Below are 19771 nucleotides of genomic sequence, written 5' to 3' on the forward strand. Positions count from 1 at the left end.
GGATGTATATATATACATTTTAAAGAAATATATCTGGATGTATATATATATTTTAAAGAAATATCTGGATGTATACAAAAAAAAAAAGAAGCTAATTTGCTCCATCTGGACAAAACAACACAGAGATAGTCGCTATGTTTAACTTAAAAATCAAAAGAACATTCAATTCACAGAGTTACGAAAAAGTTGTAAAAAAAAACAACAAAAAAAAACAAACAAATATATAACAAATAAATGTTATCAAAGGCAAGACAAGTTATTTTTCTACCTTACTGGATACGTTTTTAGTTTGTTTGTTTTTTAATTTATAAAATTTTTATTCGGTCTGAAAAAAAAAAACCAACTAATATTGAGCGGTACCGGAGAACAAGGAAAAAATGGCAGCAATGTCTCTTTACATATTTAAAGTTTCGATAATCACTTCAAAATAAGAACTAAAACAAAATTGCGGTTGAAGCCAACTCAATAAAGGTCACGATAACATTCATTGGGTGGGTTTCTATCACCATCTTATTTCATTTCTTATTTTTAGGTTATTGTCGAGTCTCCAAAGACATCGTGACCATTTTTTTCTTGTTCTTCGATAGCCCTTAATATTATGTGTTTTTCGAACCGAATAAATATTTTACATTAAATAAAAACACTAAAAACTTATCCAATTAGGTAGAAAAGTAACTTGTCTTGCCTTTAATAATATTTATTTGTTATAGATATTTTTTGACAACTTTTTCGTACCTCTGTGGATTGTAAAATAAACCCGGACTTTCTACTCTGATTTGAAAAGGTATTACATAAAGGGTAATCAGAGATAGGGCAAGCTTTCTAATCGGTTTTGGTCGAAAATTTGAGTTACCTATGTGTGTATGTATGTATTTATGTATACCTGCCTAAAACATGTATGTATGTATGTATGTATGTATGTATGTATGTTATGTCATGTCAGGTCATGTCATATGCTACTGGTACCATGTAACCCAGTACTACCTGCCTCATGGTCGGGCCACCGGCGACTAAACTGGTTCCCCCACAAGACTTGTTTGGTGAGGAGGGCGGCTAGTCTCCCTGAAGGATTAAAAACAAGACCTTCCAAAGGGCGAATGAACTCTTTTTCTGGATCAACGGCCAACTAGCACCGTGTATATTTGTGTGTGTGTATATGTGTATTGGGGTAGAGAGGGCTCCCGTAAGCCGTGGTGAAGGCAACCTTTCTAGGAGAAGCAAATCTCTGATTTAAAAAACCATAAAGCGGAAGACCAGTACCCGCATTAAGCTGGTCTGCAGTTTAATTTGTTGCTGGCTATCTTGCTCTTGCTTGTTGCTGGATCTCAACATTTTGAACCGAGAGAGAGACTTAGCTGTCGTACAAAGCTAAAACTTTGTAACATCATATTTGTATAGATACTCCCTCAGGCATTTGAGCTCATGGATTTTAAATGTCTGAGGGAGTGGCACTCGTCTGACAAGACGTTGCAATCATCATGTATGTATTTATTATGTATGTATGTATGTATGTATGTATGTATTATTGATGTTGAATTCACCTATTTGTAAAACCATCATCGTTGTCGTCATGAACGTTGTGGATTTGTGCCGTTATGAACGCGTTTTCATTTTAAAAGCTGTACAACCGGCGAAGCGAACGTCTCTCTATTCTATCTTCTGTGTATTTGGGATAGTTTGACTCTTTTATTTATGTTGAATTCACCTATTCGTAACAACCATCATCATCATCGTCATCATAAATGCTCCTACATATATATTCTACATGTACGTGTATGTGTACGTGTGTGTGCATATGTATGTACATGCGTGTATGTATGTTTGAGTGTGTGTGCATGTTGTCATGTGTGTTTGTTCTTGCGTATGTATGTTTGTGTGCATCTTTTTGTATGCATGCTTGTATGTGTACGTGTATATCTTTATTTATATATGTGTGTGGAGTGGAGAGGACTTCCAAAAGCCCTGTTAAGGCAACCCCTCTGGGTGAAGCAAATCTCTGATTTAAAAAAGAAAACATAAAGCGGGAGACCAGTACCCGCATTAAGCTGGTCTGCAGTTTGATTTGTTGCTGGCTATCTTGCTCATGCTTGTTGCTGGATCTCAACATTTTGAACCGAGAGAGAGACTTAGCTGTTGTACAAAGCTAATACTCTGTAACATCATATTTGTATAGATACTTCCTCAGGCATTTGGCGATGGAAAAAGTGTCATTTGTGTAGCCCTGAATTGCTGGAAGTATGTAATAATTGATCTGCCATTATTCTATATATGTATGTATGTATGTATGTATGTATTAGTGTATGTATGTGTATGTATACCTATTTGTATATTATGTATATATGTATGTGTGTATATATTTTTATTCATTTATTTATTGTGTATACATGTTTATGTGTGTTTGTATGTATATACGCATATATATTTGTGTGTATGTATATGTATATGCATATGTATATATGCATATATATGTATGCGTATAGGTGCATATATATGTATGTGTAGATATATGTAGGTAACTTTATGTGTATGTATGTAGATGTGCATACATGTGTACGTATATCTATGTGAATATGTATGTATATGCGTGTATGTATTTGTATATGATAGTATATATGTGTATGCATATATATATGTATATGTGTGTATGTATATGTATGTATATGTTTGTATGTATGTGTTATATGTATTGTGTATGTAGTATGGATGTATGGATGTGTGCATGTGTGTATGTTTATGGGTATGTATGTGTATGTATGTGTGTATATGTATATATATGTATGTATGCCAAGGACCGTCTTCAATGTCATGTCTGCTTGAGCGTGTGAATTCGCTGGCAAGACTAAAAAAAAATAGTTATTCTCGGGCTCATGGACTTTCAGTGACTGAGGGAGTGGCACTCGTCTGACAAGACGTTGCAATCATCATGTATGTATGTATGTATGTATGTTGCCTAAAACTTTCGACAGAGGCGACGGATTTTCACAAGATCAGTAACGTTTTGAAGCTGGACCCTTCAGTCGTTAAATATCGAAAAATTGGCTAAAAACATTAATAGCTTCACCTTCAACTTGGCACTTTTCTACAGGGAGGAGCCGTTTTTTCGCCGATATTTTCGAAAGTCTTCCTCTCCTTTCGATTGTCTAGCCTTAATTTAAACCTACGTCACTTCCGGTTTGGCGGTGGTCGTAACAGCAAAGACCAGATTTTTTCCCGTTCTTTTCCTCCTTTGCAGTAAGGGTTCGAGCCTGCCTTCCTACTACCACTTTGTTTTTGTTTTTTTGCTCAACATACACCTCTAAACACCCAGGCAACGCCGGGAAGCCATGCTAGTTTATAATAAAGTTTCATCGTTTTACATACAGCGGAAGGGGGGTAATTATGTAGTGACTTTTGGAGGTGTCTACTGAATTTCAACGAGTTTATAATAAAACAACAAAAAAAATCTTTGGATTTTTTTAAAAACATCTCCTTCAAATACCCAATAATTAATTTTTCTTGACAGTTATTATGAAAAAAAAAAAATGAATAATAAAAAACCAAATTACGTTTGGGCGTTTCTTTTTTTCTTTTTTTTTTCTACATTTTACATTTATTCACTTTGCTATTTTCTTTTACGTAGCGTTGTTATGATTTTTATAGGCGGCACTCGGCATAACCCGGCTGTTGACGCCATGTTTCGGCCAAAGCCGCGCGGACAATACTAAAATGTTTGAAATTTGAAATTGTTTCCCCCTGAAAACGAAGCTCGCTACTAAACAGTCGTCGTCGTCGTCGTCGTCGTCGTCGTCGTCGTCGTCATCATCATCATCATCATCATCATCATCATCATCATCATCATCATCATCATTCAACGTCTCTTTTAATGATGATATGTGTTCGTCAACGTTTAAAGAATTCCAGACTAAGTTATATCTGGCCATGTCTTTACCTCTTTTTCGCTCAAATCCATCTTTACGATTTCCTCGCATTTTTTCCATAGCTTTTCACCTCCCCACTGACCCTGCTCCTCCAACTGGTCCATATCTACTAACAATGACATCAATATACATTTTGAGCCCAGACTTGAGATTATTGTGACGTCAGACACAAGCAAATATGACCATGGCGATGTGATTCTTCATGAACATGAAGATGAAAGTATATTTAACGCACTACATCCAATAAATCAAATAGTCCATCTGGATAATCAGATATGATTGTATAATACAGAAAATTACACAATTTATTACACTACCGCCTTACATTCATTAACCCTTATTCGCGTTCGAAATGAATATTCTTGTTTAAAGCAAAATTGAATCATGATAGTCGGCGTTTTCTTTTTAAACTTAAATTCAAGCCATTATCACCGCACAAGCAGAAAGGCAATCAACAGGAGGTCCTTTGATATGACAGAGGCGCGTTCGAAATGAATGTTCCTGATTAAAGCACAATTAAATCATGATAGTCGATGGTTTCTTTTTAAACTTAAATTCAAGCCATTATCACCGCACAAGCAGAAAGGTAATCAACAGGAGGTTCTTTGATATGACAGGGACGTGTTCGAAATGAATTTTTCTGTTTAGAGCACAACTAAATCATAATACTTGACTTTTGCATTTTAAACTTTAATTCAAGTTATTATATATAAAAATAATTTTATAAAATCAACCATAGGTTCTCTACAGTGCAATGTAGGCTACAATGTTTTGTGGACTAAGTCACTAATGGTAGGCATGTGAAGCTTGGCACTCCCATATTTTCATTGTCATCGAAATCGATGAAATTGTCCATTCTTCAATCAAATCAATTGATTGATTGCTCTAGTTGGGGACACACCGCGGTGCACTGGGAGAAAGTTTCACATTCCTCCCCGCAGTGATTTAGTTCAAAATACATTGTAGTCTACATTGCACTGTAGAGAACCTACTTTTGATTTTATAAAATTCTTTTTTCATACATAATGACTTGAATTTAAGTTTTAAATGCAGAAGTAAAATATGATGCTTCAATTGTGTTCTAAACAAAAACATTAATTTCGAATGCGCCCCTGTTATATCAAAGAACATACTGTTGATTTTATATGCTTGGCCTTACTGCTTGTGCTGTGATAATGGCTTGAATTTAAGTTTAAAATGAAAAAGTCAAGTATCATGGTGCACTTGTGCTTTAAACAGAAACATTTCAATCGAACGAACCCCATATGTCATATCAAAGAATCTACTGTTAATTTTATATGCCAAGTTTTATTTTGGTAATAAAACTTCTCAAATGCACTTGTGATGTTAGGCAGTATAAGGTGTTAACGTTGGTTCAAATCACCCGTTCCTTCTTTCATCGGGGTCCTGGATATGACCTTAAACTATATCCAGTGGTGAGGCCCCAGCTTGTGGGCTTTGGGGAGTGTGGAGCCACCCTTTAATTACCATTGCTCCCAGGTCCACTCTGACCCGGGGTGGTAGTATCTGTTAGGGTCCCAACTATGAGTTAAATAGAAACCGACGTGAAAACAACAAATATATTTTATTAAAAAAAATTTTCTTCAAAATCTTTGGATTCGGTATTAAATAAACCGAAAAGGATTGATATGCCGTAAAACAAAAACAACCAACCAACCAACCTTCTTTCATCGGATGTTCTTGATTATCGATTATCGATACTTACTGAAGACATAAATGACCTTCGTGAGAAATTTTCATAAAAATTGGCCCAGCCGTTTTCGAGTCTATAGGGAACGAACTCACACACGTATACACACACACACAGCCCAAATTTCTTTTACATAACAGTAGAAATAGAGATTTATTTAGAAAAACAATTTTAAAAGAATACAAAAAAGTAAAACGTACGTTGTATATTTATTGAGAAACGCAAGTGTGGTCTTTCTGAGACCAGACAGTTTTGTTTTTGCATTGCTTTACTGTCATTTTACCGGATCTGTCACATTGGATAAACTTTGTGGGGTCATCACCACAACCAAAATATAGACTGTCGGCATTGATCACCTTTTGCGTTACCGGGATCGGTTTGCATGGATTTTGACCGTTGTTGCACGTAATAATTTCCTCTTTAACCTTCACGCAAGTTTGACTGGTGAAACTGAACTCAAATCCGGTCAAACATTGCCCAACCATAGGTATTTGCGTTGTTGTTGAGCGCTCACAGATAATAAACCTGTCGAAGAAAAAAAAAACGAAAAAAATTCTAATATATATATATATATATATATATATATATATATATATATATATATATATATATATATTAAGTAATGTGATTTATAATTTAAAAATTTTAAAAATTTTTAAAAATTTAAAAATCAAAATTTAATTAAATTAAAAATCAGTTTCATAAGAATATATATATAATTTCAAATTTATTATTAATATAAAATAAAAAATAAACCTGTCAAAGAAATATATATATATATATATATATATATATATATATATATATATATATATATATACTAGTAGAAGTACCCCTCATTGACTGGGTTCAAAAACAGCCTACAGAAAATGCACGGTGATTGATGAAAGTATAGGTTATGAAAAGGAGGGGGTTGTAAAGAGATAGATTTTGATACTCAAAAATTTTACCCTAAGCAAAATATGATGAACGTAAAGATAACTTTTGCGAAAATAGATTTTTTTATATCAACTTTGTTTCCATTCGGAGCCAAGAGTGACCAACAAAATGATGTTTCCTTACAAAGAGAAAATGTTATATATATAATAATATAAATATACAAGAAATAAATGTTACCATAGTCACTTAAAGTTACTTTTATGGTAGAAATTTCATTGGTTTGTATTTTTAAGTAGTTTGTAATTTTTTTAAATTCACGAACCAGTTTTAAAAATATCAAAATGGCAGCGACTTTGAAATGGAGAGCCCCGTTTTCAATTTGAAGGAGGGGCACCTGAGCATTCTGTGTTAACAATTTAAGAGAGTTCCGTCAACGCAAGGAATATTTATAAACATATTTTAATGTTTTCCGTTATTTTGTGCTTAAGGAGTATTCTATTATGGCATGTGTAGTTTATATAAAAATTAATTTAAGTAGTTATCGCCTCAAATTTCGTTTTAATTTCGGTTCGCTGAAATTATTTCAAGTAAAGAGCATTAAAAACTATTTCAAATCAAAAAAAAAAAACAACACGAACTGAACTTTTACTGACTATGGTAACATTTATTTCTTGTATATTTATTTTTTCGGGTAGTCGTTTGTTGGCTTTTCTGCTAAACACTCTTACTAAATAATATCGACGAAATATCGAAAAACAAAGAAACAAAAGCAGTTTTGAAAAATAATGAAGCTTTACTTACTTTAGTAAAATAATCCAAAATAGCAAAATGGGATATTAAAAAAGTAAACACGTATTTACTTTAATTTTTTAAAGCAAAGAATCGATATAAATATGAATAAGAAGAAAATGGTGCCCTTTTAAAGCAGAACAGCTTCGTTTCAGTTTTACAGTATTGAACGGTGTAGTATTGCGCCGTCGGATTCAGGGTTGTACTATTCTAATGTAAAGAACACGCAGAAAGGGTTGTAATCAACTGAATTCTTTCTAGTACACTCACAAAAAAGCTTAAACAGATATATAAATAGAATAAAAAGGTTATGTAAATGTCTTTAAAAAGACACGTAATCACGGGAGCAGGATTTTTTCCTTCTTTTGACACGAAAACAAGTAACGTTCTTATTTTCTTTTATTTATCTATTTGTCTATTTTCGAAAGAGTGCCACGTGCAAGTGGAGAAGGAAAAAACAGAGTTATGCAAAATTTGTGTCGAGAATTGTCTAAAGTTCCGACTTTTTATTTTGCTTTTACTATCATAAGAACGTGAATTTATGAGGTGAATTTATTCGACACAATATGATTAAACTCATAAAAATAAATAAAAGCTAACGTGAATTAAGATTAAAGTTAAGGTGTTATTGTGGACCCTCACCCCTTTTAAAAAAACCTTATTAAACTTTGTGACATATTTACATTCTATGGAGGTCAGGCGCGAACGAACACCCCATAATTTTATTATACCATATTTCTTCAAACTGAAACATAATTATCAAAGTATACTTACGCAAATAGATATGAAAACCTTTGTTAAAGTTTGTGTCATATTTCCATGGAGTACAGGCGCGAACGCAGACCCCACAATTTTATTATACCATCCCTATTTAAGTTGACACATACTTATCAAAGTATTCTTATGCACATCTATATCAAAAACACTTGTAAACGTTTTTTTTTTTTCATTTTTTATTTCCATCCTTTGGGGGCCAGGCGCGAACGTAAACCCCACAATTTTTATGAACCACCGTTCTGCCAGATCAAACATACCTATTCCTGATCCTCGATACATCTTCTATCATTATATGTAATCATTTTTTTAAAATAGTCAACCATAAAGAAGCCTATTCGTGACCACACACACACACACACACACACACACACACACACACACACACACACACACACACACACACACACACACACAGACGTTCAGCTTTATATTATAGATATATATATATAAGTAGTTATAGTTTTTGGAAAAAAGGATTCCAGCAGAGTGCTCTACTATACGGAAAAATTCGAAAATAAGAGCGTATTATTTATGTTTTATTTACAGAAAGTTTAGATGAGATAAGTCATTGGTACCGTCGGTTTCGAACCCGATAAATAGGGCCCGTTTGTGATACCCATATCAAGCTCTCTACAGCCGATATTCATCTCCTGAGGATCGGCTAAAGAGAGCTTGATATGGTATCTGAAACGGTCTCTATCAGGTTTGAAACCGACGGTACCGATGACTTATCTCATCTAAACTTTCTGTAAATACAAACATATATATATATATATATATTAATTTCAAATTTATTGTTAACATAAAATAAAAAAATATTTATTTAAAAAATTCTCAAGACCTTTCATTCAAAAATATTTTCAATAGTTTCATTTGAAATTTTTCTCATAAAGAGATATACTGACAAAATAAAATGAGTATACGTGGTTAAGGCGTTCGTCTTCTAAATCGTTAATTGACAAGTGGTGCTTATCAATATATATATATATATATATATATATATATATATATATATATATATATATATATATATATAAATTCCACAGCCAAAAAACGTTGCAGTCCACGAGAGCCATGACAGTCAACGAACCGGAAGTCCAAGACTGGAGTTTCGCCCTCATTTGGGCTCATCAGTTAGACACATGCGAACTCAGGATTCGAAACCCGAGCCTCTTGCATCCTGAGTTCGGATGTGTCTAACTGATAAGCCCAAATGAGGGCGAAACTCGAGTCTTGGACTTCCGGTTCGTTGACTGTCATTGCTCTTGTGGGCTGCGACGTTGTTTGGCTGTGGAATTTATTATACACAATCTCTCACATTCTGAAAATCATATATATATATATATATATATATATATATATATATATATATATATATATATATAAACCCTGTGTATCGCTTTATTGCAAGTCAATACTTTTTTTTAATTTTTAAATAGCTGTGAAACGCAGAGAAGTGAAATTTGGTATAACACTGGAAGAGCATAACAAAGTGCCTTATTTCCCTGATTTTTTTGGAATTTGATCAAATATTTTAAAAATTATGCTAATTTTTCTATTTTCTGGTAATTTTAAGTTTGTATCACTTTATTGCAGGTCTCCCAAAATGCCTAGAAAGGATCGATTGGCAGCTAATTAAAATGAACGTGTTGTTGCAGGCCTTGCAGAAGATTTCTCTCTCGTAGATTTAGCCAAGGAGCTTCGAAGAGATTGAATAACTTGCGTTCATTCGTTGCGAATACAAACATCAAACCAAGGAAGAACAAAAACACAAGAAAGTCAGTTTTTGCTTGTAATGTTAGAAAAATTCGCTGTGAACTTATCAAGCAGCTGAAAAGCAACAGTGCTGCTATATTTGACAAGGCTGGAATACCTTGCTTGTTCAGAAAGACACGCTGCAATGTCTCGCTACATCCGAAAAATTTATAACAGAAGCTATTAAACTGACAAGCCAGGCTTATATTTTATTTTTAATTAAGCATTTGTCACCATGGTTTCATGACCTTTCATTGGTGCATCATTGCAAATTGATTTTTATGCACGACAATGCGCCATTCCACTCAGCCAAGGCTACGACATCCTACCTTAAGTCATTAGGTATTAGTGGAGAAAATTTGATGACATGGCCACCGTGTTCTCCAGATATAAACCAAATTAAGAAGTTCTGGTCAATGATAAAGATGAAAGTTTATGAAGGGGGGGGCAATTTTCATCGAAGGATGAGCTTTGGAGGAAGAGTTTAGAAGTTTCCCTCAGTATCGCATCATCTCAAATCCGCTGATTGACATCATCAGTCGACAAGAGGCTATTCAAAATGATGCGAAATTCGTTCTTGCTTTTGGTTTAGTTTTATTGTTACTGGATATGTTCTTTATTTCATATAAATAGAAATATGAAGTTAGAATAATCCTTTATTACCGAAAATATACATTTTAGACATTTGCAATAAAGTGATACACACTTAAAATTACCAGAAAATAAAAAAATTAACATAATTTTCAAAATATTTGTTCAAATTCCTCAAAAGTCAGTGAAATGAGGCACCTTGTTATGTTCTTCTAGTGTACCAAATTTCACTTCTTTGCGTTTCATAGCAATTTCAAAATTAAAACAATATTAACCCATAATAAAGCTATACATAGGATTATATACATATACTAGACCACCCGTGACCCGTTGGGTCAGTACGTTATATTAGCTATGGAATTCATGTATGAGCGTGACACTTGTGGCATAAAGAAAATAGTTTTTTTTTACATAACAGAAGCATTTCTATGAAAGTATATTAAAATGAAAAAAGAATATAGATAGATTTCTATGAGTCGTTCTGTTTATTATAATTGTTATTTTTTTTAAAGTATGTTGTTTATTTCCACAACATTCTCGTCACCTCGGTTTCGTTCATCTCTTATTCTTTGGCTACTCAGTCTCTCTTCTCTTTGTTGTGCTGTCTCGCTAGCTCGTCTTTGCTCAGCTCTAATTCTCTGCCTATTCAGTCTCTCTTCTCTCCTCTCTGTTGTTTCATTATTTCTTGTCTCTTGTGTTCGCATTCTTTGCATGCTCAGTCGGTATTCTCTTCGCTGCGGCGTTTCTAAATTTCGATATCTATAATCTTTTTCCCTTTGTTTTTTCAAGCGAATTTCTCTTTGTTCACTTGTTTCAGAAGCTCTTTGAAGTTTATACGTTTCTCTAGAACGAATCAGTCGAGTTCGTCTTTGTTGTTCAGTTTCAGTAAGTTGTGGCATGCCAGAGGGACCAGCTTGTTGCTGATCCACATTGGTTTCGTCGTTGATTTTGGGTTTTTTACTTTTTATTTGGTTGTGTGACATATTAGTAAAGTTCTACAAAGAATGTAAAATAATTTGTTACAGCTTTGTGTAACAACTTCTGAAAAATTTAAAATATTAAATGTGTTAAAAAATGGATGTAATATGTGTAAAACATATGATTCAAGTATTTGTTGTTAAAAAAACAACAAAAGGAAACACTATTTAATGTAATAGAAACGTGTGCATTTAGCAATGCGGCTTTCCGTTTTTGTGTAAAAACTTCTGATGAATTTAAAATATTGGATTTAAAAAATATATTGGATTTAAAAAATGGATTTAATATGTATAAAACATATGATTCAAGTATTTGCTGTTTAAAAACAACAAAGGAAAACACTATTTAATGTAATAGAAATGTGTGCATTTACCGATTCAGCTTTCCGTTTGGAAATGTAAGCAGACGACTTTAAAAAACATGGGAAGAAGAAAAAGAAATTTTTTTGTAATAACGCCCTCTAGTAAAAAGGTCTGCATTAGTTAAGGGGGATAACTCTATCCAGTTTTACATCGCTCCCTTTTTCTCTCTCTCACACATACACGTAACTATTTCTCGCGTACGTAACGAAAACAGAGGGAGTAGGAGTGTTGAAATCTATTAGAGTGAAAGTGAGAGGTGTTTTCTTTCACCGCCGCTGCTTCTATTAATAATGAGTGTTGTTTTTCTTGTTTGTTTACTTTTGTTTTTTAAAACGGAGAAGTTTTTTGAAACTGCGACAGACTTTACGAAGTTGAATGTTTTTAGCCGTTAAAAAAAACCCAAAAAACTACGGTTGATTTTATAAAATTATTTATTTATAATGACATGAATTAAAGATTTCTCGTGTACGTAACGAAAACAGAGGGAGTAGGAGTGTTGAAATCTATTAGAGGGAAAGTGAGAGGTGTTTTCTTTCACCGCCGCTGCTTCTATTAATAATGAGTGTTGTTTTTCTTGTTTGTTTACTATTGTTTTTTAAAAGGGAGAAGTTTTTTTGAAACTGCGACAGACTTTACGAAGTTGAATGTTTTTAGCCGTTAAAAAAAAACAAAAAACTACGGTTGATGTTATCAAATTATTTATTTATAATGACATGAATTAAAGATTTCTCGCGTACGTAACGAAAACAGAGGGAGTAGGAGTGTTGAAATCTATTAGAGGGAAAATGAGAGGTGTTTTCTTTCACCGCCGCTGCTTCTATTAATAATGAGTGTTGTTTTTCTTGTTTGTTTACTTTTGTTTTTTAAAAGGGAGAAGTTTTTTTGAAACTGCGACAGACTTTACGAAGTTGAATGTTTTTAGCCGTTAAAAAAAGACAAAAAACTATTTGATCAAATTAAATGAAATTGTTTGTATTAAAAGCGATATAAAAATTCCGGAATTGGAATAACGGATTGAAGACGTTGCTATTTACGCATGCGCAACCGGATGTTGAAAACCGGAAATCTGATTGCAAACATACAAGATCCATAGAGTTTTAGTATTATATATATATATATATATATATATATATATATATATATATATATATATATATATATATATATATATATACTGTGTGTCAAATTATTAATGAGATAACATTTTTTTACCAGTTTGAGAAACTTACCGCTCGTTTCTTATTAAAAGCTTCGGAAACGTTGACAATGCTGAGCTGCATGTACTGTGAAATTTTGGTACTGTTCCGTGCAATGTAAACAACTTACCATCCTAATTGCTGAATCCACGGTATTTGAGCTGTGTCAAATTATTAACAGGCTGTTTGTTTCGTCAATAAAATGGGTCGTAAAGGTGGTTTGAGCAGTTCTGAAAATAGTACTATTACAGAACAGCTAGCAAAAGGTAAAACTAGAAATATCGGAAATGATAGGAATTTACCATCAAACTTTAAAGAACTATGTCAAGGACCTTACAAAGGTACTTAAGAGAGCTGATAAACTTAAATCTAGAGTTGTTTCACGCCGTTCTCTACTCCAAATTAAACGTGAAGTTGTTAAGAAATCTAGACAGAGAAGTCGAGAAGTCTTTGACCAAGCCGGATTGAAGAATGCCTAAAAAAAGTACTCGATGTCGCCTTGTGAAAAAAGTCACAAAGTCTGTTAAGCCTGTGACAAAGCCTCCATTAAAGCAACATCACATACAAAACCGATTGAAACGGGCAGAGGACAACATGAAAACGGATTTTTCCAAAGTTTTGTTCACGGATGAAGTGCATGTCACTCTTGATGATCCAGATGGCTGGAGCAAAGGATGGGTCCTAGATGGACGACATCGTCATCAGCGTGTAAAGCGCCAACAAGGTGGTGGTGGGATAATGATTTGGGCTGGGATTATCGGAGGTATATTAGTTGGCCCATGAAGAGTCCCAGAAGGCGCAAGAATGACATCAAATGCTTACATAGCTTTTCTGAAAGAACACTTTTAACAATGAGTGAAGAAGAAAAGGTTGACGTTCAGAAGAACGATTATTTTTATGCAGGATAATGCTCCCTCGCATGCAGCAAACAAAAGCAAAGAGTATTTGCAACAACTAGGGTTCTCTGGGCTACGGAAGATGGAGTGGCCTGCGAAGTCACCAGATTTGAACCCAATCAAGAACCTTTGGAGTATAATGAAGCGAAGCCTCTATGCAAGTGGACGCCAATTTAAGAGCAAAGATGAGTTGTGGGATGCTCTCCAAGAGGTATCGCGAGGAATAAGTGTTGACAAAATCACAAATTTGACTAATTCTGTGGACCAACGTCGTTTACAAGTCATTCATAAAAAAGGACCGCATATCCCCTACTAATTATGTCAACATAGAAATTGCTATGTAGTTATTGTGCTCTAAGGATTTTTCCTAGTTCATTTAATGTTTGAATATTATTTCAGTAAACAAGTTATGGAATATTGTGTTTTTTCTCAACCACGTTGATAACTTGACACACTGAAATCAACAGATATTCCTATCTTCTGCCATAGTTTCGCTAATACTGCTTTAAATACTTTTATTTTCTGACTGGAGTAGCTTAATAGTATGGTAAGCACTTTCTCAAAGTTTGATGGATTTTTATTTACTCGTTCCTTAAATATTTAAAAAATGTAAACTCATTAATAATTTGATACAGAGTGTATATATATATATATATATATATATATATATATATATATATATATATATATATATATATATATAAATATATATATAAATGGACAGTCCTGTTGATTCGACGTATGAACTTCACTACAATAACTAAGTTCAGAAATCCACATGACTTATGTATAATGTTGAAGTCTTCGTATAGAGCCAACCACCCGTTTTGGTATTACTGCTAATCTTTGTCAATGCAGATGACTGCTACAAGACAGAGCATACAGTATACCGCAAGTTTTTACATCAAAGTTTCCTTCTCCTAAATGCATGTCTTAACAAATTGAATTAATGCACCTCCGGATACCCACTTGAAAATTTCTACAATTCAGCATCGTACATACAGCCTTCCCAAAGGGTACTGGCCAGCCTCAACGTTGCTTAACTTCATTGATGTGGTGAGAACTTAAGTGTCAACGTGATTGTACCATACAATATATATATATATATATATATATATATATATATATATATATATATATATATATATATGGTCTAGTTTAAATATATACTAGCAGATGTATCCGGCGTTGCCCTGTATTAAACGTAATGCTATATTACTTAAAAGATGAAGTGAAGAAAAACAAAAACAAAATGAAACTGAGACATGTGCATACGAGTATTTTTTTTTATTTCATTTTTTTTTAAGTAATTTGATATTACGTTTAATACCGAGCAACTCCGGTTCCATTTTTTACTGCATTTATATGAATTAAAAATGCTTTTTATAAAAGTTGATATGGGAGCATTGATAAAAGATGCCCAACGAGGTGTAATAAATAAATACTTACTTGTTTTTCAAGAGATGGTTAAAGAGAGAGCAGGCTTTGGCTCCGACGCGAGTACAGGGATTTTCAAACATACCATTAAGAGGCAAAAGCGGAATACTGGGGTCTGAACCAGCTGGTAGAGTACATTTTATGGCTGCAGATTTACAGGTACTAGAGACTTTGTCAAAGATTCCACCATTTGGACATATTCCAGTGCAAGCAGTGGATCTATCTGTACACACATAAAACTTGTGGCTGTCCTTTGGGTTGCTAAAGACAAGATGGCCGCTTAGGATAGCTTCACCCGTACAAAGAATCTCAAACATTCCTTTAAAAGTAAAGAAAAAATTTATTAATATTATAAAACGTAATAATTGCATTTGGTATTATAAAACGGAATAATTACATTTGTAATATTCAACAAAATATTTTTGCCAATTAAAAATAAAAAAAAATAGTTTTAAATTTCCTTTAAAAGTAAAGAAAAAATTATTTAAACGTAATAATTGCATTTGTAATATTAAACAAAATATTTTTGCCAATTAAAAATAAAAATAAAATAGTTTTAAATTTCCTTGCACAATCTGACAAAATGAAGAACATGAGAATCACAAACCAGGTTAAGTATAATTCTTCATACCTTGATGGATACGATCAAATTGTTTAGTAAAGACTAGTGTTGGGACGATTATTTGGATTCAGGAAAATCGGAACTTTGTAAATCAGTATGAGAATCAAAACAATGTGTGTGTATTTTTCATTACCAAAAAAAACATTCATTTAACTATTTTTTTATGCTTGATTTTGTTTAAAATAAAACCTTCCACTGCTAACAGTGATAATAAATTATAAATATTTATTGATTTTAAACTACCAGTAAAACTAAAGTCGATAGATCACCCCCCCCCCCGCACACAATATATGTATATTTAGAATGTGTTTTTACGGTAATCGGTACAAAATAACATGTTTATAGTTAAATATTTAGACATTTATAAAGAATCGGAATTGAAATCGATAAGTGTATCGGAATCGGGAATTTAGTATGGAATCGGTAATTGTATCGGAATCAAGAAAAATATTCGTATCGTCCCATCACTAATAATGACATAATGGTTAGAATTTGGCCTCACCAAATGTTCTATTCTTGTAATAAAAAAAAAAGGGCAAGCTACTTCCACTCAGATGGTCTGGAACTCCCAACAACAGATCTGAGAAAGAATATTGACCCAGAGAGAGGCTACAAATATTTGCGGGTACGCAAAGTGGATAAGAGTGAAAACACGGAAATGAAAATAAAACATAACCGAGTGTAACAGAAGACTAAGGGTTGTTCTTAAATGCACCTCCACAGTTGCGATACAATTCATCTATAAATATAAAAGCAAAAATGTTTGTATGTGTGTTCGCTTTTTTTGTATGTCTACAAAAGGCTTTTTTCAGAGAAGCGGTCGGTCGCCTAACAACTTTTTAAAACTTTTTATATCACATATAAATCGTAATATCTCAGAGTTAACAACGAAGCTCGCCTGTCTATTTAATTTGCTCGACTTTGGGAAGATAAATATTCAACATTTGTCACTCGCCGCATGTGGGTTAGTCTTTTTCCTATAACATCTTGGGAAGCGTTCCCGCAGTAAATGAAATACTATCCCGCAGTCAAACTTGACCTCATTAACTCATTAAAACGAGCACCTGCCAAATCCAAGAAATTAAATAAATTCAACCGTGTTTCTGTTAGCATCTCGCGGTGGGGCGATGGTTAATGTCGCATGTTTTTTTTTTTTTTTCACACTTTAATGTACAACTTTGCCTCAAGGATTCGGGTTCGATCCTCATACTTACCTACCAAAACGTTTTTTACCCTCCCCCATCCCTGGAGTTTCCACACACACCTCTAAACAGCCGGGCAACGCCGGGTACCCCTCGCTACTGTGTCATGAATGGCAAAAATGCAGTTATTATCTAATACGCCACTGCTATACTTGACTGGAATGCAAATGGATAAAAATGTTTAGGCACAAAAGCACGTAAAATGCATACAATTTATAAGGCGTTTGCTAAGAAAGGAGATGTAGATTGATTGTATCTAGGAAAGAAGGTAATCGATGCTTACCTAGTGTTGAAGATGTGGTAAATATAAACGAAGTCGAAGTAAATAAATTTCTGAAAATAATTAATCTTTTCTTCATGAAATGAAAAAAAGGAAAAGATATTACATCTAGAGTTGTAAGCCATGTTTAGTTTCATCACAGTTTCCAATGGTTAGTTATTCTACACAAGATCTTGGAGGTGACTGGTTCTCAGTAGACAGAACAGTTTCCAATGGTTAGTTATTCTACACAAGTCTTGGAGGTGACTGGTCCTCAGTAGACAGAACAGTTTCCAATGGTTAGTTATTCTACACAAGTCTTGGAGGTGACTGGTTCTCAGTAGACAGAACAGTTTCCAATGGTCAGTTATTCTACAAAAGTCTTGGAGGTGACTAGTTCTCAGTAGACAGAACAGTTTCCAATGGTCAGTTATTCAACACAAGTCTTGGAGGTGACTGGTTCTCAGTAGACAGAACAGTTTCCAATGGTTAGTTATTCTACACAAGTCTTGGAGGTGACTGGTTCTCAGTAGACAGAACAGTTTCCAATGGTTAGTTATTCTACACAAGTCTTGGAGGTGACTGGTTCTCAGTAGACAGAACAGTTTCCAATGGTTAGTTATTCTACACAAGTCTTGGAGGTTACTGGTTCTCAGTAGACAGAACAGTTTCCAATGGTTAGTTATTCTACACAAGTCTTGGAGGTGACTGGTTCTCAGTAGACAGAACAGTTTCCAATGGTTAGTTATTCTACACAAGTCTTGGAGGTGACTGGTTCTCAGTAGACAGAACAGTTTCCAATGGTTAGTTATTCTACACAAGTCTTGGAGGTGACTGGTTCTCAGTAGACAGAACAGTTTCCAATGGTTAGTTATTCTACACAAGTCTTGGAGGTGACTGGTTCTCAGTAGACAGAACAGTTTCCAATGGTTAGTTATTCTACACAAGTCTTGGAGGTGACTGGTTCTCAGTAGACAGAACAGTTTCCAATGGTTAGTTATTCTACACAAGTCTTGGAGGTGACTGGTTCTCAGTAGACAGAACAGTTTCCAATGGTTAGTTATTCTACACAAGTCTTGAAGGTGACTGGTTCTCAGTAGACAGAACAGTTTCCAATGGTTAGTTATTCTACACAAGTCTTGGAGGTGACTGGTTCTCAGTGTACAGAACAGTTTCCAATGGTTAGTTATTCTACACAAGTCTTGGAGGTGACTGGTTCTCAGTAGACAGAACAGTTTCCAATGGTTAGTTATTCTACACAAGTCTTGGAGGTGACTGGTTCTCAGTAGACAGAACAGTTTCCAATGGTTAGTTATTCTACACAAGTCTTGGAGGTGACTGGTTCTCAGTAGACAGAACAGTTTCCAATGGTTAGTTATTCTACACAAGTCTTGGAGGTGACTGGTTCTCAGTAGACAGAACAGTTTCCAATGGTTAGTTATTCTACACAAGTCTTGGAGGTGACTGGTTCTCAGTAGACAGAACAGTTTCCAATGGTTAGTTATTCTACACAAGTCTTGGAGGTGACTGGTTCTCAGTAGACAGAACAGTTTCCAATGGTTAGTTATTCTACACAAGTCTTGAAGGTGACTGGTTCTCAGTAGACAGAACAGTTTCCAATGGTTAGTTATTCTACACAAGTCTTGAAGGTGACTGGTTCTCAGTAGACAGAACAGTTTCCAATGGTTAGTTATTCTACACAAGTCTTGGAGGTGACTGGTTCTCAGTAGACAGAACAGTTTCCAATGGTTAGTTATTCTACACAAGTCTTGGAGGTGACTGGTTCTCAGTAGACAGAACAGTTTCCAATGGTTAGTTATTCTACACAAGTCTTGGAGGTGACTGGTTCTCAGTAGACGGAACAGTTTCCAATGGTTAGTTATTCTACACAAGTCTTGGAGGTGACTGGTTCTCAGTAGACAGAACAGTTTCCAATGGTTAGTTATTCTACACAAGTCTTGAAGGTGACTGGTTCTCAGTAGACAGAACAGTTTCCAATGGTTAGTTATTCTACACAAGTCTTGAAGGTGACTGGTTCTCAGTAGACAGAACAGTTTCCAATGGTTAGTTATTCTACACAAGTCTTGGAGGTGACTGGTTCTCAGTAGACAGAACAGTTTCCAATGGTTAGTTATTCTACACAAGTCTTGGAGGTGACTGGTTCTCAGTAGACAGAACAGTTTCCAATGGTTAGTTATTCTACACAAGTCTTGAAGGTGACTGGTTCTCAGTAGACAGAACAGTTTCCAATGGTTAGTTATTCTACACAAGTCTTGGAGGTGACTGGTTCTCAGTAGACAGAACAGTTTCCAATGGTTAGTTATTCTACACAAGTCTTGGAGGTGACTGGTTCTCAGAAGACAGAACAGTTTCCAATGGTTAGTTATTCTACACAAGTCT

At 34.3% G+C, this 19771-nt stretch overlaps 1 protein-coding gene across 4 annotated transcripts in view; it reads right to left on the bottom strand.

Annotated features, from left to right (window-relative positions):
- Positions 1 to 5818: 5818 nt before the first annotated feature.
- The window catches only part of LOC145248230 (uncharacterized), a 98559-nt gene continuing 84606 nt past the window's right edge, over positions 5819 to 19771 (bottom strand). For 3 of the 4 annotated variants that reach the window (XM_080110112.1, XM_080110109.1, XM_080110111.1), the window contains 2 exons: positions 15301 to 15607; positions 5819 to 6153 (listed from right to left, as the gene is read on the bottom strand). In XM_080110112.1, coding sequence (XP_079966238.1) covers positions 5838 to 6153; positions 15301 to 15605 — 621 coding nt within the window. In that variant the 5' untranslated portion in view covers positions 15606 to 15607 and the 3' untranslated portion in view covers positions 5819 to 5837. Of the gene's footprint in view, positions 6154 to 15300; positions 15608 to 17395; positions 17891 to 19771 lie in introns of those variants that run through there. The other variant, XM_080110110.1, reaches the window with a different exon arrangement.

This window comes from Euprymna scolopes, chromosome 26 (genome assembly GCF_053919585.1).
Source record: "Euprymna scolopes isolate OS-2025 chromosome 26, ASM5391958v1, whole genome shotgun sequence".
NCBI lineage: Eukaryota > Metazoa > Mollusca > Cephalopoda > Sepiida > Sepiolidae > Euprymna > Euprymna scolopes.